The sequence below is a fragment of the Vombatus ursinus genome, unplaced genomic scaffold (assembly GCF_900497805.2).
Source record: "Vombatus ursinus unplaced genomic scaffold, bare-nosed wombat genome assembly UNPS02014781.1, whole genome shotgun sequence".
NCBI lineage: Eukaryota > Metazoa > Chordata > Mammalia > Diprotodontia > Vombatidae > Vombatus > Vombatus ursinus.
The window spans coordinates 20368112-20392118 of record NW_020954559.1 but is presented as its reverse complement, the minus strand read 5'-3'; the positions used below and the strand labels follow the sequence as shown (position 1 = coordinate 20392118).

Here is a 24007-nt window from a genome sequence, read left to right as displayed (position 1 = left end):
CACACACACACACACACACACACACACACACACACACACACACACACTCTCTCTCTCTTAAAAGAATTTCTTCTGCTTTCCACTTTCCATTTACCCTTTTGTTTTCTGTTCTCCAGTAAAGTGAAAATTTATTTTTTTAAATCCACTATGCTTATTTGTTGACCTTCTCTCCTTTCCCTTGCTTCTTTTTCTCCTGACAGTTTTTCTTTTCTTTCTGGTTCGGGAAATAAGGAAGAAGAGATTCTTTGATTTCTATCCCACGAACATTTATTAAGTACCTGCAGTGTGACCTGTGGTAAAGGAATACACACACACAATATATTTGTCATTGTCTGTGTATGTATTCCCTTGCCAGAGGTCAGAGGCTGACCCTTAAATTTAGCATCTTTCCCAGTGCTATGCACAGAGATGCAAGACAAGATATAGTATGTTTTTAATTCAATTTTATTTTATTTTCATGTTTTCATTCTGTCTCCCATGTCCCTCCTTTCCACTCCCCCCAATAGAGAAAGCAAGAAAAACAAAACCTTTTACAGATACATAAAGTCAAGCAAAACAAATTCCCTCACTGGTCGAAAGACAAGATACTTTGTAAAGGAAGAGAAAGTTGTTACTCTTCAGGGTAGGAGGAAAGGCTTTGTGGAGGTGGTGGCATTTCCATTAGGCTTTACAGATGGATAGGCAAGGAACAGGGGGAGGAAGACATTTCAGAGAAAAAGAAGCCCAGTTTTGCTGGGGTATAGAGTAAAGTTGGAGCAAAGAGTATATGTGAAAAAGCTTAAAGGAAAAGCAGTACCAGATTTTAGAATTGTAGATTTTAGAGCTGAAGGAAGCCTTCGAGGCTATCTCTCAAGACAAGAGAGGGCAAAGGAATGTCCTTGAAAACCCCTTTCTCCTTTGTGGTCCCCAAAGTATTTTGTTTTGAACCTCTTTGATGAACTCACATTCTATAATTATATAGGACTGTTATCTGAATTCATGTCTTAGCACCATAACCATGCTGTATGAGGCAGGGATTGTCTTAACTTTGGATTTCCCCATGCCTGGAACGGTGTTGTCCACACAGCAGGAAAATAATGAATTTGGCCATCTTTTGAGATAATACTGCAGTGTGACAGAATTCTGAAGTCATGTTCAAAGTAAGGGTTTCCAGTATTTTCCTGATACAAGCTGATATGTGATCTCCGTTTTCTTTAGAGTTGTTCTACAACCTTTATGATATCACACTGACTGCAAAAAAATACATAATCTGTTCAGTGCCTTTTAAAATGCATTCTTATAGTAGTAAGTATGAGATGTAGTAATGACTACTTCTGAAACTTTAATAGAACCATACAATGATTTGGATGGAAAAAATTTCCCAAAGGCTCAGAAACACATCTAAATGCCTGTATACCTCTAAAGTTTAAGATAGATTTTAATTGGACCTTGTTTTCCTCTGTTGGATAAAGGATTGGTGTGTGACTCTGCTGAATTATTTTACTATCAAAGTCAGAACCATTGTGTGAGTAGCAAAAAATTAAAGTACAGTTAATACAAGTATTAAGATGTCTCCAGTTCAGTATTCAGTAAATATGATATGGCTCATTATCTGCTTTCCCACTTTGTGTTAGGAAGGGGCAAGATAGGACTGATTATTTTCACTATATGCTCTCTAAATCTCACTCTCTAGGCTCTGATTTCTCTACTTTGGATTTTCTACCAGTGAAAGTGATTGAAAGAGGTGATATGTTATGGCAGATTAGTTTGTCTCTTACAGTTGCCATTTGTATCATTTACCAAGTTGAGTGTACTCTAGAAATTCTCTAAAAGCTGTATCCTTCATATTATGTATACTTAGTTCATGACTTAAATAGTAGGTCTCTAAGGAACTAACTTCATCGCAAAACACTACAAAATCAATCTTATTTTTCTCCATGAAATTATGCTTAGCTCTGGCTGGTACATAATAGGTATTTAATCAATTCTTGTTTTTGTTAAAACAAAGAGTATTTTAATATATGTCAGTTCCAGATTTAAAATGTTGGACTTAGTGCTTCCTGTTTTTTAATAATTTAGTTCTATTCATATAAAATAAACATGTGATATGTTATAATTTAAGTTTCTTTAAATCTACTTTGAGTTCTATGTCTTATATGGTATTTTCCATATCTTTATTTTTACAATGGAAATTTCCTGCCAAATGTATTGCCCACATAACATGGAAACTTTTGTGGTAATTGCAGTGCCAGATAACCCAAAATAAACTTGGATTAGCTTTTGTATATCAGCTGTGCAAGTATTTGGAACCAAAAATGCAAAACAAATTACAACAGATTAGTAGGAGGATAATTAGAGAGAAAATAGAGACAGATTGTTAAAATCAGATTCTTAATAGAAGGGGGGAAAAATAGGAAAAAAAATCATATAAAGAGGGAAGGATCTCGTTTTGCCTTTTGAAACTCAGGAATAAAAGGCTGCTAGATTGTTCTTAAATTGCAGTTTAAGCATTGATGTCTTGAATCCCAGTTGAACTATCCACTAAATCAGAGGGGTCAGACGTGCAGCTGTCCCCATTTCTGTTTGAGTTTGACCACACTGTGCTCAGCTGTACTTACTAGCATTTAAATATGGCTTGAAACCTCTCAGCCATCCCCATCTCTTCCCATTCTTTCACATTTTTCTGCTTCCAGTCATTTGCCAAGTTCTACAACTACTATTTTAATCTAGGCCCTCATTATATTTTACTTAGGTTATTGTAATACCTTCCATAATTGTCCCCACACACTTTTCCAGTGGGGATCATTTAGCACAGCAGAGTGATCGCTACACTGTAATCCATTCTGCAGACCACTACCAGATTAATCTTCTTTATGCACAAAGCTGATTGTATCAGATTTGCTTCATATACAGATACAAGTATATTTACCCAGCAAAAAAGGAAAATATCATGAATGATGTGGATAATTCCTTCCATCCCACTTAATGAGTAAATACTGTGGTGCCTTCATTCTCCCATATACACACTCATAATAATGCTACCTGTTCTCCCAGGAGGGAGAGAGGAAGGAAGGAAAAAGGGAGGAAAGAAAAGTGGGAAGGAAATAGGAAGGAAGAAGAGAAGGGATGGAAAGAAGGGAGGAAGAATGGATTTATTAAATGCCTATTGTGTGAAAGGCACTATGTTAAAACACTTTACAAATATTATGTCATTTGGTCCTCACAACCATCCTGTGAAGAAGGTGCTATTATTATCTCCATTTTACAGTTGAGAAAATTGAGCCAGACAGGTTAAGTGACTTGGCCAGGGTCACACAGCTAGTAATTGAGGCAGGATATGAACTCAGATCTTCCTGAGTCTAGGCCCAGTACTCTGTTCACTCCATCAACAGAGGACTCCTTGGCAAGAGGCATCTGGTGTCTACTTCTTGTCTCCTGGCCTGATAGACCCAGTCTTCTTCCTGAAGTCTGATACAGGTTGCCAGCTCTCCTTACCTACGTTGTTCTAACAAACCAGATAACTGTTCACATTGGAGATTTGCTTTGAAGATAGGCTAATTTTGACTATACAGGGAGCCTTCAATTTGATATTAGAGTATTATCCTGATTTAAGTTGCAATACTACTGTCTATCGATTCTGTGCTAAGAACTTTTCAGTGGAATTTCTTACTGATTTCCAAGGAAGTTCAGACTCCTTAACCTGGCATCGCAGACCCTCCATAATCTGGAACTGGTCTAACTTTTCATCTCATACTATTCTTCCTTACATGTTCTTAGGCTCTAGCCAAAGCATACTACTCAGTTTTCCCAAATATGTTGCACATTTAATTTACCTTTCACTCATATTATTATTCCCTCCTTGCACGTAGACTTCTTTCACCTGTTAAATTCTAATCCATCCTGCACTAACCTGATTGCTGCTTCTATAATGCTTTCCAAAGCTCTCCTTCAACTCTTAACAGTATCAAAAAAAAAAAACCTTACCCTCTTCAAAGCTATTAACTCTGTTATACATTTTCTTTATCTTTTTGTGTTTTAAAGTCCTATTCTGGGGGCAGCTAGCTGGCACAGTGGATAGAGCACTTGGCCGTGAAGTCAGGAGGACCTGAGTTCAAATTAGGCCTCAGACCAAATACTTAACACTTACTAGCTGTGTGACCCTGGGCAAGTCACTTAACCCCAGTTGCCTTAAAAAAAAATAATAAAGTGCTATTCTGCTATTTAATACCTGTCTAACCTTGGTCAGATCAATGCCCTCATCTGTAAAAGCAAGAAAAATTAGCATAAAGGATTTTTTGGGTCTCTTGCAGCTCCAAACCCTAATGTGCTACTTTTCTATATGTCTTATCTCCTCATCTAGAGTATAAACTTATTGAGGGCAAGAATCATACCTTATTTATCCTTGAATCTTCTCCTGGTACCTTGTATAATCCTTTACACATGGATAGGGCCTTAATGTTTATGGTATTTAATTTTTCAATTGCATTACTAAAGCAGTGGTTTAAAAATCAGGAATAGGGGCCAGTAAATGTATGTAAGGATAATATGAACATTTTTAATACCTCTGAACTAGACTATTAAATCTATTGTTTTGGTATTTTCTTAGAGACTTTTAAATGTGGCCTTTAACAAGTTTCCAGTGCCTGTTTTCACGTTTGTAGAATGTTGATACAATTCCTTTTAACCTCAGATTTTCTGAATGTTATCCTTTAATTCTGGAAGACAATAACATGGGCTGTAAATGAGTTGTGTTGTTGTTTAGTTGTTTTAGTCATGTCCAACTCTTTGTGACTCCATTTGGGGCTTTCTTGTTGAATATACTGGAGTGATTTGCCATTTTCTTCTCCAGCTCATTTTACATATGAGGAAACTGAGGCAAAAGGGTTAAATGACTTGCCCAAGGTCACACAGCTAGTAAGTGTCTAAGGCAACAGCTAGTAAGATGAGTCTTCCTGACTCCTGGCCCTGTACTCTATCCATTGCACCACCTAGCTGTCCTTAAATGAGATGTAATTGAAGTAAAATCTTTGTAAGATATCTGATCATAAGGTTCTTCCATATGGGATTCTTAGACTTTTCACTCCTGTTCAAATGTCTAAAATTTCCAATTTAACTGTAAAATATTGGGATCTTTTCTTTATGCATGTACTCATTTATATAACACTCAGATTTCTCTTTCCCTCTATTTCTGTTAGTCTTTATTTAAGATGCATAACCTGATTACTTCCACAAAGGATAAGATGACTTAAACTTAAAAAGATGATCTAAAACATAGCAATTAAAAATGAAACACAAAATGTCTTAGGATTACAGATTTAGAGCTGGAGGGGATGTTAGAGGCCATCCTGTCCAGACCACTTCTTTTTCTCATAAGGAAATTGAAGCCCAGAGAGATTGAGTAATTAAATTTGTCACAGTCACACAGGTAGTAAGTACCAGAGCTGGAATTTGAATCCACATCCTCAGACTCTGAATCTAGCCCTGTTTCCTGTGTACCTTCCTGCCTCATCTCAAGGAACAGGGAATGGTATTTGCCTTTTGTTTGAGAATGGTAGGAATCAGTGGTGGATGGAAGAAAATGAATTGATAGTCACCAGACATAAGAGTGTTAAGAAGAAAGTGGGAACATATCAAATGAATATTATTTAGTATGCATTGGTAGGGAAAACAAAAACATAAATGCATTGGTAGAACTGTGAATTGAACTACCATTCTTTTGGAGTATGACCCATAAGTTAATAAAATGTGCATACCTTTTGAGCCAGCAATATCACTACTAGGTCTATGCCCCAAAGACATTTTAAAAAAAAGGAAAAGAAAAGAACCTGTATGTATAAAAATATTTATAACTGCTCTTTTTGTAGTGGCAAAGAACTGGAAACTAAAAGATGAGGAATGACTGAACAAATTATGGTGTGACCCTGGGCAAGTCATTTAAACCTCAGTTTCCTCATTTGTAAAATGAGCTGGAGAAGGAAATGGCAAACCATTCCAGTATATTTACATGACTGAAATGACCCAACAACATCAAATGGATGTAATAGAATTCCACTGTGCTGTAAGAAATGAAGAGAATTTCTTAAATTAAATTTTATTTTATTTATTGTATAAGTATATTCCTGTGTGAGAAATGCAAAAGAAGATATGAAAAAATATTATATCTGTGGGTTTATTTTTTAAAAACTATTTTTAAGATTTTCTCTTAATATAAACATAATATGAATATTATATGAACATTTCAAAAGACTAAGAAAGAAAGATGTTTGTGAAAACTTCTGTTATGTAGTTTAAAAAAAAAAGAGTATATTCAATGTATTATGGTAGTAACAAACTGCCTCACTTCTCTGTGTCTTCTGAACTGTTTTTCAACTGAACCCATCATTTCTTTAGTGTGGGAAACCTCTCCACCAATGCAGGTCATCACCTGCTCTATAACTTAAGAGAGTTGCCTGTAATGTTTCCCCCTGAACTGCCTCATAGACCTTATCTTCTCTAACAATCGGAAAATGAAATTTAGTGGAACAAAAAATGCAGGCTGGTATCACCAAGGTTTGATCTTAACACTCATGCAGCTCTTCCTTCGTAAAACCAAAATTGGTGGATATTACTGTTGGCCAGGAGAACATCTGCTAAGATGTAAAAGCGTGTGTGTGTGTGTGTGTGTATGTGTGTGTGTGTGTGTGTGTGTGTGTGAGATTTGTTCCTTTGTAGTTCTCGAAGCATGTTAACTGGAGAGAGTCCATGGTGCTTTATGGAGAAAGGGGGTTGATTCAGTTTTTAAAAAGACAGAACAAGGAATTTTATTGCTACCATGCTCTAAAGGAGTTCTATTGAAAGTTTCTGATACCTATATCCACAGGAGAGCGTAGAGCTAAAGCTCTGAAACTCCTAGCCCTCATTTCTAGTCTAATGATGATGAAAAATATTCACCTCTTTCTCTTCCTTCCCCACCCCCATTTGCTACTAGAACATCTCTGAAGGGCTGTCCCATAGAAGAGGTAATTGACTTTCTCTAATGGGCCCAGAGGGGAGAATTTAGAACACTGGGCAGAAATTATATGAAAGGAAAAATTTTTAAAAAGAAAAAAAAAACCTTTTGTGTCATAAGGAAAAACTTATTAACAGTTAGGATTATGCAGAAGTGGAAGATGTAACCTCAAGAAGTAATGGGTCCTCTATCAGTGTAACAGGCATTATGTTCTTGTTCAGATACTGGTACAACTGGCCCAACTCTGGGGTCCCTCTGAACTCTGTTAAGATTCTGTGATCTTTGGCAGTTATAATTAATTCATTTTAATAATCTAAAATGGAAGAAGGCAGAGTAAGGAAAACACATACTCAATTACCAAGAAGGAATTTTGATTTCCTAAACACTGCCAAGGGAACAAACTGAAAACACCTAATAAATCTTTTATTAACTGTGCTTTGTGTGGAGAGCATGACTCATATGCATCACTCACAGATCGTATTACTGAATTCTCCTAAAACATATGGATTTCTTCCCCAGTCAAACTCTAAAAGTTTTACCTCATCTGAATAGCTATCGTGGTCCTTATACATTCTGTAAGGAAAGAGATAAACCTGTTCATAAAAAAAAAACATTTATTTAGAAATAGTAAAAGCCAGAGTGAGCACATTTTGGAATATTTCCTTTCTGTAAAAGAACCTTAACTGGTATAATTATTACATCAATTTTTAATTCCAGATTCCTACCAAAAGCCATCTACCACCCCCCAAACCCCCCATTGAAATTAAATTTGAGGACATCCAGAAGGAGCCAAAGAATATTAGAAGGATCAGAAACTTAATACAAAAGTTTAACTCAGGACTGTGCTTGACCATGCTGTCCATGGATGAAACAATATATTACTATTGGCAACAATAATTTCAAGCAGTTGGAGGCATAACATAATCTAAGAGATGCATATGTGTTTTTCATTGACACTTTTACTATCTACATAATGAGTTGACTGAAGGAAAGGTCATTCACATACAACAACAGATTATTACATTATCCTATAGGAATAATGGAACTACAAGAATCTGACATAAAATCTAGAGTAAAATAGACTCGAACCTTATAGAATTTTCATAAAGCGAATTATGGCAGAGCCACAGTTTGCATTGTTTGGGGCTGATACATTCTGGTTCCATTATTTCTGGTTAACTTAGAATCAGCCCTTTTCCTTTTCAGCCTTGTTGAAAAGATTACTAATACTAATATTAATTTGTTATAATTGCCAAAGATCACAGAATCTTAGAATTTAAAGGGACCCCAGAATTGGTCTAGAACTTTATGCTTATTACATTGGGAAAGGGCCCATTTTATATTACTTCTTGAGGTAGCCACTTCCATTTTTGAATAACCCTAATTGTTAAGAAGTTTTTCCTTACAACTCAATAGGTGTTTCCCCCCCCTAAATTTTCCTTTTGTGTAATTTCTGCCTATTATTCTAAATTCTCCCCTCTGGGGCCAATCAGAGCAAGTCAATTACCTTTGCCATGTGATAGCCCTTCTGATATTTGAAGATAGCTAACACCTCCCCAAATCTGATCAAAAACCTGAAATCCTTCAAACTAGTTCTCTCATGACATGATCTTAAGGCTCTTCACCATCTTGGTTGCCCCTCTCCTCTCAACACTTCCCAGCCTATCAATGTCCTTCTTACCCAGCTTATCAGGGTCCTTCCTAAAAATGTGTCCCACAGGATGAACAGTATTCCAGATGTACTCTGACCTGCTAGGGCTCAGAAGTACCATCTCACCTCAGACACTTATTTACCTGAGTGAACCTGAACAAGTCATTTAACCATTCTATTCCTCAATTTCCTCATCTTTAAAATAATGGGGTTGGAATCAGTGGCACTTAAGGTCCCCTCTAAATATGAATCTGTGATCTTCTGATTCAGAAATCTCTCTAGTCCCGGATGTTAATTAACCTTGTCAATGCAGCCTTGCATACTGGATCACATTAGCTTCTTGGGTGTCATGCCGTTATTGACCTTGCCCACTAAAATCCCCAGACTTTTTTTTTCTAGTTATGCTGTTGTCTCTGACCATGCCCTACCCCTACACCATCTTCCATATGTTAAGTTCCTTTGTTGAACCTCTGTATAAGAGTTTCATGATGCATGGATTTGGACTCAGAGCATGTGGATTCAAAATTCACCTTAACCACTTATTAACTGTGTGACTTTAGACAAGACACTTAATTTTTCTTGTCTGTAGTTTCCTCATTTGGAAAATGAGGGATTCAAGGTAAGTAACCTCCTAGTTGTCTCCAAGCTCTAAATTTAGAATGATTTTAAATTCTACATAAATCTATAATAATGTATATGTTCCCACTCTACTAAATCTCATGACATTATTCAGCCCAATAATAGAATCCTGACTTTGTTATCCAGTGTGTTGGTTATCCCTGATGACTTTAATCCTGGCCTTAGGTGGAATAAATATCTTCCATGCTTTTTCTTAGTTACCAATAAAAATGTTAAGACATAGGACTAAGCATAGATTCTTGAAGTGCTCTACTAACGGTCTTCTAATTTTACTCCCTCGAGCCCACTCCTTTCCATCTTTTCAACAAGAATGGCATGAGGGAGGTTGTCAGACACCTTACTAAAACTAGATAAAATATGTGTTTAATTTGTATTGAAGAATGTTACTCGTGCGAAGTTTTTTTTTTTTTTTAGGAGCTTCTATTCATCCCAACTCTGTATTGAGTAAATGCTAAATAAAGGTTATTGACTAGTGAAAAAGTAATTAAAATCCAGATTAACCATGTCTACAATATTCCCTTGATCTGTAAGGAACATTGCCCAAAAACAAACAAACAAACAAATAAATAAATAAATAAAGCAGGGGAAAGGAGCTGTTACAATTAAAATTAAGGTAAACTGAGGCACAGAGTTCCAAACATATTCATTTTATTGGTAAGACTAGCAATTACCAGTCTTTGACTCCTCAGGAAGCCAAAAGATCCTGAATGAGGGCTAACAGATTAATTTTATGGACAAAAGGAGGATCATCCGAAAACTAGAAGGTAGCATCATAGATAGGGAAAACAATATGAGTAGTTACAAAACCTGCAACATCTTAGATGTGGGGGACAGTATGATTGGCTGGAAATTTGGAGTGCAGAACTAGCAACAGCCCCTCGTTCCATCTTGTAGCTTGGAAAGTTCATTGTTGGTGTCCATCTGCATAGTTAGTATCACAGTGATAACAGACCAAACTCTCTTGAAGGGCAGTCAGTGCTGCAGAGATAACAGACCAGCTTCCTTGACATTCACCTGCATCCTTCAAGGATTACAGCTTTCCTTGACACAAGACTGGAACAGTGATTAAGCAGGAGATCTGAACTTCTAAACTTAGCTTAGAGATAATGAGTGATTTACAGGAAAGCTGAACTTCCAGACTTAACTCAGAGACAAACAAAATGTGACTTCAGTAGTTACACAAAATGTCGTTAGTGATACAAAATGAAATCAATTACAGAAGAGAATCAGTTTATTTTCTTAATTTTCAGAGCTTAATCTTTATTCTTGAGAAAGCTATGGTCATTCTTTGTGATCATTGCTTCCCTTTCTAGCTTTTCACTGACAGTACCTTTAATGATAGACTCTAAAATATTCCCAGATAATTAGATACTCAGCATACTTCACTAAACAATTAAATGATGGCCCAATATTTTATAAAATATTTAATAGCATTGAATATTTGTTCAGATTGTATAATACTTTAAGTGTAAAAATTAGGTTGAATGTACATTGGCTCAAGGGCATATACTAATAATGGTTTCCTTTTTCCTAAAATGATTATGCAGAGAAAAAAAAATATTAGCTGAGTGATTTAGATATTTGGGTTCTGGTTAATAAAGGTTTTACTCTGAGTTCTAAATAGTACATGAGTTTTAAAGAATAGATGTAAATGCATAACTAGAGCTCTTGCTATCATAATAAAGATATCTGTTTACTTCGTTTCATTTTAAATACTGCTCATTCTTTTCTGTTGCAATTCAACCAGATAAATGGTATGATTTAAAAACAACACAGAACAAGTTGGAGGGAACAGTAAGAGGGAAAGCTAAGGCAAAGATGAAAATGAGAAAAGTAACTCAAGTTGTCCTTTGCACAAAATGTAATAAATTTGCCTTGAGCCTAGTGTACTTTGGGGGGGAGGGGGTTTCTGAAAAATTCTAAGAAGAAAATCTAGAGACCACTTTTCTAACCCCTTTAGTGCTATTTAAGTATAATAATAAAGTAAAAAGAATAGGAAAATCCCTCCCACTGATGTTTTTCCCTTACTTCCCTTCCAACAACCTTTACCCTATAGCCCTTTCTCATCATTTCACCAAGTTTCTACCTCATCATTTTCCTCCTCCCTACTTCTTATCTTTTTGCTGTAGCTCTTTACCTACCCATGGGGCCTCATCCCTTATCTTGCTAGTTTTTCCCTTTGGAGTCCCTGGCTCACGTCACAAGAGTCAGAGAGGGTATTGAGGGTGGAAGGACATTATATCAAAGGATCCGAGTGCTGAAAAGAACCTTAAAAGTAAATACTAAGTTCAGCGCCCAACCGCCTGCCCCATTTTACTAATGAGGGAAACTGAGGCCCAGGGATGTTAAGATGACCCTGCCTAAGGTCACAAAGCTATTTATTGATGTCTCAACTTCTCCTACCACCAAAGAAGAGATACTCCTGGTGTTAAAATTTTAACTTATTTTCCCATATAAATGTTGATTAATTTAATCAGTAGGCTTTTTTGGACCATTTAGAGCACTGTTTTGTTGGGGAAATCTGTTCTGAATGTGAAATACCTGAAAAAATGAATCTCTATTTAACACAACCTGTTACTGTTAGTAACTGCCTAAAATTAAATAACACAAAAATCAGACCTGGTATTAAAGGTTAGAGTCACAGTATTAGGATCAGTTTCTCAACTCCACAAGATTAATTTTAGTTATTTATTCAGAGATGAAGGAGAGAATTGAAGCTTGAGGAACTGTCTGTTTGAAGATCTAAATTACTAGAGTTTGTGGGTGGGGAGAAGAACAGTGATTCAGTCATTAGAATATATGTAAAGAAATAATGATATCATTAGTTTTAGGTTTACATTTTGACAAGCATCTTTACAATTCTAAAACTTGAGGGTGGTAGAACATTTTTTTCTTCCCTCTTTAATATTTCTTAATTCTTGCTATCATGTTGCCGTCTTGCTTGACAGACGTTATTGTTCAGTTTCTAATGTTGGAATTTTTCATGTGAATTTAAACCTTTGCCAGCTTCCCCCCAGAGCAAGCAGTTTAAGCACCATTTTCCTGTAATTGTATCACAGAACACAATAAAAATCATTCCCTCCACTGCCAACTTTCCAAATAGTATATCTGCTCATGCTCAGTTGAAGAATGATAAAATTATGGAAGGATTAACTCAGTGTGGAAGCTTAGATGAGCTTGGAGGCTGGATGAGCTTATTATAAGAGGGCATGGGGTAAAGACTTGGAACAGTTCAGAGTGGCCTGTTGGTACCCTGAGAGTTCTTGCATTAGTCAGGGAAGTAGGTCATTATTTTCAAGTTAGCACAATAGTGGCTCCAAGCAGCAGATTCCTTTCACACCTTATGTTGCAATCTGGCTGGTTAGTGGCATAGCACTTAGTTTTGTTTTGTTTTTTTCTTTTTTGAATTACCTATTTGAATGCACTAGACTGTTTCTATTATGCTTTATAAGCACTTAAGCTAAATGTTTTTAATATATAATGAAATAGCATAGTCATTAAACAGAAGTGAATTTGGGTAATATGCTTTAAAAATTATGGTGTGGATATTTCTGAGGATAAATAAGTTAATGAACAACAAAAATAAAGCCCTTTGTCTGCCTTTCCCACTTTAGTTTTCTTTTGGGACACCTTCTTAAAGTTATTTGGATGTGGCTTTGCCATTAACTTTGCATGTCTTTGCTATTATCTGCTATTATCCAGGAGGAAACTGGCAATATGTTTGTATCTTAGGATGGTGTCCACTGAACTCTTTAAGGTAGTACAATCTAAAGGATGTTGGACAAACGATCAAAAATAGGACATAGTTTCATGTTATAACTTTAATACCCTGTTCCTTCTTTTCCCCCGTCTCTTGATATACCAAAGGACTACAGCAGGGGTCCCCAGACCTCCTAAAGATCTATTGATAGGTTTCAGGCAGGTCAATGAACTTGAATGGGGAAAAAAAAATCACATTTTTATGTTTACTAACCTTTGGTCTCCTGAGTTCAAATCCTGCCTTAGACACTTAACTAGCTGTGTGACCCTGGGCAGTTCACTTAATCCTCAGTCTCAGTTCCTCATCTGTAAAGTATGGTAGAGAAGAAAACGGCAAACCATTTTAGTATCTTTGCGAAGAAAACCCCAAATGGCGTCATAAAGAATAGGACATAACTGAACAACAATAAAATCTTTTATGCACTTAAAATAGTCTAAGAAGCAATCAATGGATGGGTCACTAATTCCAAACCGTAAATGTCTTTCTCTCAAAATTTGGGAAAAAGCCTCTTGTGGTGAGCCCACACTGTGTTTGAAATTTTTATCACCGGTTTTATTTCTTAAGGACCTACTGCATTCTTAATGAGGTCCAGGTTAAGACGTCATTGAAGAAGAGATTACCTGGAAGTGACAATACATTAGGTAACTTTAGCAGAGGTTAGTTTATCTGATGATTCATTAGCACTGACTATCCTATGGTGGAGAACAAAGATTAGAACACAGAGCAGGTAAGTGTGAATGGGGAGAAAATTTTTAGTATTCAGTTAGAAGTTAGAAGCATCTGCCTAGCTAGAAGAGGGTGCTGCTCTTGGAGACCCTGAGTACTTATATCGGACAGCCTTGAAAGGCGGCATATGCCTTGCATTTGCCATCATACTCAGTGTCTTGGTTAATTTTGCTAACCTGCATTTTTTCTTTATTCTTTAGTTTTTGTCATAAGGGAAGGCCTTTGGGGGAGAGAAGGGTTATATTTGGAAATGAAGGTGACATTAAAACAAAATATTAGTATTAAAAACAAAAAATAAGCATATGTATTGGAATAAGGATAATTCAAAGTTTTCAAAAACCTTAAAATTTAAAAGAGAGCACTTAGTCATCATATAGCCCAGCCTTCCACCTGTGCAAGAGTACTGACAACACTCTGTGAGTTCATACTTAATGTACCTGAGGGATGTAGAAATTGTCCCCAGATGACTTATCTTTTCAGTAAACTAAGCTCGCTTTCCTCTGTTTTTAATTGGGCTTTTTCAGTATTATCAGTTACTTTGCAGGTTCCAAAGTGAATGACAATTATGTTGTTATTCAGTCATTTCAGTCATGTCTGATTTTTTTTAACCCTATTTGGGATTTTCTATGCAAAGATACTAGAGTGGTTTGCCATTTCCTTCTCTGGCTCATCTTACAGACGAGGAAACTGTGGCAAATAGACTTAAGTGACTTGCCCAGGGTCACATAGCTAATTAATGTCTGAGGCCAGATTATCTTCTATTTATATTGGATTTTTTTTGTATTATTAATGTGAATGTGAATTATAATTATAGATCAGTATTAATTAAGCCAGCTGTTGAAATGTAGTTTTGAGCAACCATGTTAATATTTCCTGATGGTAATCATGAGGTCTTCTAATCACACATGGCCAGTGCATTGTTTTTGTTAAGTTGACAGTGAAATTTGTTGTAAGCACAAATGCTTCCCATTTTATATTTTGAAAAACACTTGACTTTATGTTTATTACTTGTTTTATCACTAAGCTTTCCCCTTTGTTTCTGACAGGGTTGGGTAAGACAAAAAGAAAGACAAGCACAAGAGATGCCTCTCCCACCCCTAGTACAGATGCAGAGTATCCATCCAATGGAAGCACCGCGGACAGGATTTATGATCTCAACATCCCAGCCTATGTTAAATTCGCATATGTTGCAGAGAGGGAGGATGAACTCTCCCTCGTGAAAGGATCCCGGGTCATCGTGATGGAAAAGTGTAGTGATGGCTGGTGGCGAGGTAGCTACAATGGACAGATTGGCTGGTTTCCTTCGAACTATGTTGTAGAGGAACTTGAAGAAGCAACAGCTGATTCCCCAAGTTTCCTCAGTTTAAGAAAAGGAGCATCAATGAGTAATGGCCAGAGTATGAAAGTGCTCCATATTGTTCAAACACTCTATCCTTTCAGTTCTGTTACAGAGGAAGAGCTCAACTTTGAGAAAGGGGAGACAATGGAAGTCATCGAAAAACCTGAAAATGACCCAGAATGGTGGAAATGTAAAAATTCACGAGGGCAAATTGGCCTTGTTCCTAAGAACTACGTAGTCATCTTAAGTGATGGTCCTGCCATGAACGCTTCCCATCCACCTCAGATAAGTTATACAGGGCCATCTTCTACGGGACGGTTTGCTGGAAGAGAGTGGTATTATGGGAATGTTACACGACATCAGGCTGAATGTGCCCTTAACGAGCGGGGTGTCGAAGGTGACTTCCTTGTTAGAGATAGTGAATCTTCGGTAAGTACTATTCAATCTCCAAATCTTCATCTTACTAATTTTTCTGTTTTTTTTTTATGGACAAAAAAATGCATGAGAATTTAATATTTGAGTAATTCAAAAGGTCTTTATTTTTGTTGTTCTGAGTCTACCTCCAATGACATAAATAGTTGCCCTTCTGTGACTTAGTGGACAGTAGATTTCTTGAGCTACTTTGGCTCTTAGAATTTCTTACTTGGAGACTAACTTTTACCTCTCCACACTTACTGAGGCTGCTCCTTGAACAGAAGATAAATAGCATGCCATTGCACCTATGCTTGAAGGCTTTAAAATATTTAAAAAACATTAAATATTATATTATTAAATATTATATTATTAAATATTTTAAAATAAATATTCAGGTACATAAAATAAAAAATAACCATATGTAAAATTGTAGATTATTTACACTTTTAAAAAATGTATATTAATGTGAACAAAATCTGATCCCTCTCAAACCCTTTTAGCTTGGTAAGTGCTGCCAGATGTGTGTTTTGCTGGCATGGTCTTTGAGGGTGCAAGGTCACCTCCATGATACGATGAGGCATTGCTGGGATTTCATTTCATTTTTTCGTGATGTGGAAGGATAAACAAACACATGCATATTATGCTAGTAGCAGCATATGAGAGTATACAACACATTTTTGAGCTTCTGTTTAAGGGAGAAACAGTACAGAAAGTGATGTTAACTGCTTCAAAAATTATTTAATCGAGCGCTAAAGGAATAGTTATTCACTTACTTGCTGTTATAATTTATGCTTATTTCATTCTTCCTGCTAGAGTACCTTCCTCCTCCTTGGGGGGAAGGAGAATGAGAAACTTTAGTGAGTTTATTATCTATGGATAATTAAGGTATTTATGAGTTTATTAACTATTTCTCAGCCATCTTTATATAGATACAAATAAAGTTTCTTTTCACTGTTGACAACATAAGGTTTCCCTTCTGTGAATAATTCCCTTTTACCCATTTAGTGATATATTATTTCCTCTATGTCAAACAAAGGTATGAGTACTTCACTGTTAATAGTTATGCTTCATGAACTGCCTATTGAGTTTTCTTTTTTTAAATCCTGCCACCCCAAGTTCATCTTTATTGCTAGTATTGCAGATATCATCTTTGAATAGCTTTTCAAGAACTTGTGAGCATTGCTGAAAGAAATGTGGCTCTTTTAAATGGTCAGAAATCTGTTAGTGATATCAGTACCACAGTTCAGTTCAGTTCAGTTCAGTCATGTTGTAGTTGTGTCCAAATCTTCATGACACCATTTGGAGTTTTCTTGGCAAAGATACTGGAGTGTTTTGCCATTTCCTTCTCTAGCTCATTTTATAAATGAGGAAACTAAGGCAAACAGAGTTAAGTGGCTTGTCCAGCATCACACAGCTAGAAAATGTCTGTGGCCAGATTTGACCTCAGGAAGATGAGTCTTCCTGACTCTGGGTCCTGCGCACTATCTACTGTGCCACCTAACTGCCCCATCAGTACCACATGACTTGCTGATTTTGTCCATGTGTGTAAGCCCATATTATACAAGTGAAATTGTCTTCATTCACTGTATGAATGAATGAATGTCCTGGTTGGTTTCACCAGTCTCATTTTCTTCTAGCACTAGTTTGGACAGCTATAATAACCAAATGTGGACTGTGAGGATACAGCATAATTTATCTTGCTTATTCAGTGTATTGATTCTAATTCCATTCAGTCTATTGATTTTTAAGATGTAGAACATACTTCTTTTATTTACTTATGTTTTGTTCTTTTGCTTCTTACTATGAAACTATTAATGCCCCTGTGAGTCAAATAATTATATATTCAATATTTCATATTTCTAATCATAGGTTTAAAAGTAGAGAAGTTTCATTACTTAAGATTATTAAAATGAGATTTTTGCATCTTAAAGGCATTAGGAGGATATCATCATGGTAGAAATTGCAATTGTTTATAATGATAATAACTTCATGGAATTGGAAGCAACCTTAGATTTTGCTCAGGCAAACAAGCATACTACATCTAAAATCCCTGAGATTTTCTTATGATGCCCAATATTATTTCTGGCAGGGCATTTACATTAAGTTATTCTCAAAGGATGTAGGTTTTGTATATAGCTTCTTTGATTTTATGTTCAAGTCTTCAAAAATCATATACAGTAGAGCTTTTAGCCTCTTAAAAGCAAAACTAAGAAAAATACTGAAACCCAATTATAGCATAATACCTAATCTATCTCAATTCATTGGGATATATATAGATATAAATATCTTTTTATATCTAGATAAATAGATATAAATCTGGATATAAAGAAGTAAAGCAAGTTAGCTCAGGGACCCTTCCTCTACAGAAGAATGGCTAAAGTCTTATTTTGGGGGAGAATTAGGCTACTGTAGATGCTGACCCACTGGGACATCTCCTACTTACTGTGATGGAGAGGCAGTATACTACATTAGACAGAGCACTGAACTTAGAGTCAGCAGAGACCCAGGTTCAAATAAAGTCTTTGAAAGGAGCTATGTGACAATGAGGGCAAAACACATAAACATGCTGGGCCTCAGTTTCCTCATCTGTAAAAGAGTGCTAATACCAATAGGGTTTACGTTTCAGGGTTGTCGTAACAGTTGGGCGCATGTAAAATGCTTTGTAAGTTCTATAGCTTTGTAAGCTATAGAGAACTCAGCCGTTATGGAGAAAATAAAGGACTTTCAACAACCACAAAAAAAGCTACAAGCACAGAACAGAATTGTAGTTGAATAAAAAGAGGGTAATGAGCTGATCAGACTGAACTTTAAAAGATGCCTATACCATGATGGGTCCAGGGTTCTGAGGCTTAGCTTTTCAAGTTCAGAAACTTGATTTTATCAGTTTACACAGTGTGATAAGGATCTGAGAAACATTCACACCCATCAAACTCAGAAAATGAGAGTTTTTAAACCCAATTTCCATGTTAAAAATTCATAATGGTGGGAAGGAGGGAAAGAAGGAAACAGTCTTTTATTATTAAGTAGCCATTATGTGCCAGGCACTGTGCTAAGTGCTTTACAGATATTATCTTACTTGATCCTCAGAGCCATAACTGGAAGATAAGTGCTATTTTTGTCTGCATTTTACAGTTGAAGAAACGGGGAAATTGAGGTTAAGTGATTTGCCCTGGCTCCCACAGCTAGTTAGTGCCTGGAACCAAATTTTAACTCAGGTCTTCCTGACTCCAGGCCCAGCATTCTCTACACTTTGTCAGCTAGCTGCCCCTAGCTAGTGCAATGCCCTAGTCATACTGACCTTCAAGTAGCATTGTTTAGAAGATGATATTAACTAAATTCTTTAAAAACCAGGAAGTTGCTCATTCCTGAAGGAGGAGTCATTCTCAAATCAACTGTCCTTGTAAAGACCACTAGATTGTTGGAGCAAAGGTAAAAATAAAAATCATAAAATTAGAAGAAATGATAAAATTGAGAAGAAGATATTTTGCAATTAAAACAACTACCACCTGAGCTATTATATAAAACAAAAAACAATTGCAAAAAAAAATAAGGAATGGATGTTGACAGATTATGACTATTTCCTGAAGAAGTGTATATAATGTAAATCAAATGATATAATGAGAAAACCAAAAAAGCTTAGAAATGCCTCAACAAGCAAAACTTGATCTCATTGTCAAGTGGAGAGAGCTATTTGACCTCAAGGGGTGCCAGTTTAGAATAGAAACTCATTTGTAGAATCTTACAGCGGAAAGTGATAGAAAGTATCACCTAATAAAGATGACAAGAATCAGTAGAAAGAAAAACAATTTTAAAGGAAGTTTAATAATGAAAATCTTAACTTCTATAGGAAACCTTCCCTAACCCTTAATTCCAGTGCCATCTCTCTTTTAATAATTTCTAATTTTTCATGTATGTAGATTGCTTTATTTACATTTGTTTGCATGTTGTTTCCCCCATTAATTGTAAACTCCAGGAACTATCTTTTGCCTCTTTTTATATCCCCAATGCTTAGCACAATAGTAGGCATTTAATAAGTGTTTACTGATTTGAATTAGGTGACCTGTCTGAGCAAAGTCATCCTGATAGCACCTGAAGATGAAACTGGAAGGCAAAAAACACCGAAAAGCAGGGTGATGATGGTAAAAATGTATATAATAAATTCTTTCCATCATCAGAACAATGTAGCCCCATTATATTTGGATATGTCTTAGGTATGCTGTATGAGATTGGCATGAGAGAAATGGCATTGAAGAAGAAGATAAGAATAGCTTGTAGAACTGACCGAGGATACCAAGGAGATTTGTTCTGGAATTAACAGTTTAGAGAATGCTGAAGCTTTGGTTCTGAAGAAACAGAATACCAAAGACATATAGATCTTAATTATTACCCCCTGCCCAAAAAAAAAGTTGATAATATTAGTGATAGATAATATTAGTAATTTGATTAAAATAATTGATGTGTGTACACACAGAAGGCATCATTGATGAAAATTTGAGAAGGAACAGTTAGATTATCCCAGATGATGTTCTATAGCTTTTGTTGTTGTTGGGAGGCAGCTAGGTGGCCCAGTAGATAAAGCTCTGGGTGTCCAGAAGACCTGAGTTAAAATGTGACTTTAGACTTGTAGTAGCTGTGAGACCCTGGGCAAGTCACTTAACCTTTGTTTGCTTTAATTCACTGGAGAAGGAAATGGCAAATCACTCCATTATCTTTGCCAGGGAAAACCCATGGACAGCATTGTTGTGCTGTGGTCCGTGGGATCACAAAGAATCGTACATGACTGAAGAAATAACTGTTAGTTTGTAGCTATAAATGTGCATTATAAATAAATAAATGAGAGGGAACAAGTAGACTAAGCCAGATGACATTCTTTAGCTGGCCACATATTTAGTTAACTGAAAAATGTAGAGAATACAAGATCCCACGGTTTTTTTTTTTAAATTAACAATAAAAAAAAAATTAATTCAGTTGAAAAAATTCTGCCTTAAAGAAAGCCCTTCCTCTAAGAACATCTCTCTCATACATATATCAAAAATCACATAAAATACCTTGAAGGATGTAATAATAAAGATAACCTCAGATTATTAGTATTAAAGAAGATATAAAACAGGGAGACATATGCTTACCAAAGGCATTTGCCTCAGTTTTAGCGGATATCCCCATAGAATACAAATGGAACAGTTATTTCCTATATATCTTGATTGACATGGCACTGATTTACATCATACCCTGAAACGCTGAAGACCCTTCTGAAGGCAGCTGGAGGTTCAGTAGATAAAACACTGAGCCTTGAGATAGGAAGCACTGAGTTCAAATCTGACCTCAGACACTTAATAGTTGACCCTGGGCAAATCACTTAGCCTCTGTTTGCCTTGGTTTCCTGAACTGTGAAATGAGAATAATGGCACCTACCTCCTATCCTAGGAGATCCTGTTGTGAGAATCAAATGACAGAGATAATATTTATAAAATGTTTAGTGGATGCTAAATAAGTGCTCATCCACACTAACCAATCTCTGTCCCGCCCCTCCTCCACCCCTTCTAAATGAATTCTGAAGTCACTCAAGAGTTTGACTTAACTAGCCATATAAGGAAAAAGAAAAGTGGATGAAGAATGTCCATTGTCCAAATGTTATATACCACTGGTTGGCCAATCTATTGCGTTTATCCATGAATACATATATCTTGAAAAGACACTGTCAGTGGACAATGGGCCAGGTCCAGAATTGAACAGAAAAAAGAGCACAGAAAATCGCTTTTAGGAAATCGCATAGTTATCCTAATGGCCCCAAGCTTTTCCTTGAAATTGGCCCATCTTTTTAATATCATTCCTGTGATAATGTATGATGCATCATACCAATCTCTGGATAACTGTAATTAAGGATTGGCCAAAAGACAATGAAAAGGTACTTGACGGGCATGAATGGGCTAGCACTTTGCAAATGAGAACATGTGCCAGGGAAATAGCAGAGAGCAGAGGTATCAAACATACAGTCCATGAGCTGCATCTCCCCAGTGCTGCCTGAATCCAATGAAAATGTAATTGGGAATATTTTCAACAAAATAAATACAAATGCAAAGACCATAGATAATGTTAATGTGTGCTTTTTAAAAAAAATTATGCGACCCTCAGGGATCCTTATATATGGTTTAGTGGCCCCCGTGACTCCACTGTCATTAGCAAAAGGTATGGCTAGGTAAAAAGATGAGTTAACTATGTATCAAGTATGAGGGATAACTGATGAACAACTTCAGGATCAATATCCATATAGTGTCCAGAGAACTGGCAGATGACCTCCAGCCCCACTAGATGAGATATCCTGTCACAGGTTTGTTTGTAGCAGGACAGCAATGAGAGTCTCACAGGATGGCTGGTAAAGGATAGATTGTGTTCCTCAGCAGTGTGGTGAGTACCCACGTCAAAGAAATCATAGATACATTGAGGTGCCAAAATAATAGGGTTGAATAGAGATATACCTTAGAGGTAACCAGAATACTTATACTTAATATCTAATGCTCTTTTCCTACTCTCAGGCTGCCTAGAAAAATCAATTCAAGATGCATGTTATAAGTAAAACATATTATAATGAAAAGCATGAAAATAGAGCAAAAGAAACTAGAGGGTCTTGAGGGAGAGTTTAGCCAAAATGTTGGCCTATCTCTATCCCACTGTGGAGTATATTTTCTCATGATCCACTAGATAAATGTATTCTTTCTTAAGGTCTAATATTTTTATCTTTGCCTCCCCTTCCCTTTTTCTAGGGTTTGTACAGACTAGCACTCTTCTTTAATGACATTAACATTAACTTAGACTTGGCTAAAATCTATTAGACCATAGTTTATCTAACATAAATTACTTCTTAATTTTCTTGAAAAGAAACTTGGGAGAAAGCTTATACCTTGAGATTTGGGAAGCTACCTCATCTCAGTAATACCTTTCTAAAAACTTTCTGAGCGTGGATTTCTTCTGCGTGTGGCTAACTTAATCACTTTTATGCTGATTCTCATTTCTATGCTTTTATTTAAGAATACAAAAGTAAATTCCTTGAGGGCAGGGATTGTTTTGTTTTGTCAGCACCTAGCATCATAGACACTTAAAATAAATGCTATTTAGTTGGTTGGTGCATTGGTTCTGTCACTATGAAGGATATGGAAAACACAAACACCCTATCCTTCCAAAGGCCAGAGTTGGCTTTCTGAAGCAGAAAAGAAAAAGAGTATTTCCTCTTCATTGCTCATTTCCAATCTTTAGCTCTGTCCTAAACCTAGATGTCATGACCTTGTGGTTTTGTCACCAAAGAAAATAAAACAGAAAGGAAAGGAGTTGAATGGATAGATGAGTTTTAAACATTTGACTTGAAATTTCCATAGTATGGCTTTTTATGTCTATACCATGTTGCCTCAGTCAAAGTAAGAACTCTGAAAGACCTTAGCTTAAAAAACCCAAGGGCTCCCACTACATCCAGGGCCATCTCCAGTTGTCCTGATCTATATCTCACCGCTGGACCCAGATGACTCTGGAGGAGAAAGTGAGGCTAGTAACTTTGCATAGCCCTCCCTCACTGAAATCCAATTCACCTGCAAGTCATGGCATCATTTTCCTGATGTCATGGTCCTCTTCTAGAATGAAGGACAAACAACAACAAAAATGCTATTAATAAATTATTTGTGTTCTATTTTTGAAATTTTTATAATACAGCATATACCACCCGAGCCTTTGAAGAATCTTTCCCCCAGGTAAATGAAATTTAACCCTGGAACAAGGAGAAGTGTTCGGAGGACAGCTTTCCTGCCTGCTTTACTAGACCACGTGTAATACAAATGACAACCTTTTCTTGACTACCAAATTATCATTCTAAGTATCAATTATTGTAATAGGCTATGGTACCATGATATCCTGGAGAGGTCTAGAAGTGAGTATTTCTTAACTTTAGCCACTGAATGTTCATACCTCCTCTTTTGTAGTTGGTAGACCTGTAGTATGTGGCACAGAGATGCCTACAGGCCTTACTGGGGTGGCAGGACTGTTTAATCTCCCTGTTGTCTCCATCTCACAGCTGTCTAGGTACCACCGTTGTCCTGTTGTTCTCTGACCTGTGCCCCTACTTCTGCTGCTTGCTCTTTATTCCCTGTGTACTCTTTATTTCTTGTTTTCTCCTTAGCTTTCCCTCTCCCAGCTTTTCTTACCTTTCATGTGAGAAGGGCCTTCATTTTATAACCATAGCCACGTTTTTTTTTTGTCTTTGTACCCCTAACTCTTAACAAATGCTTTGCACACAGTGCATGCTTATTTGGTCTGGATTAAAGGGAAGGAATAGATAGTGCCTTGGCATTTTGAAATTCATAACATAAATAACATAATTGTCTTTAAATAGATGAACCCTAGCCTAAATTGTTTTTTTCCTGGAAGCTCCATAAATTGCTCACTCAGTTATTCTTTCTTAAGTGTTGTACGCATGACAACTGTAGTCATTAAAATACTTTCTGCTTTCTACTACATCCTCCCTCATTT

The 24007-nt window shown here is 36.4% G+C and overlaps 1 protein-coding gene across 3 annotated transcripts in view; it reads left to right on the top strand.

Annotated features, from left to right (window-relative positions):
• LOC114046276 (cytoplasmic protein NCK2) overlaps window positions 1-24007 on the top strand; it is a 192998-nt gene that overhangs the window by 144098 nt on the left and 24893 nt on the right. For all 3 annotated transcript variants that reach the window (XM_027866563.1, XM_027866564.1, XM_027866565.1), the window contains one exon: window positions 14790-15511. In XM_027866563.1, the coding sequence (XP_027722364.1) occupies window positions 14790-15511 (722 nt within the window). The remainder of the gene's footprint in view (window positions 1-14789; window positions 15512-24007) is intronic.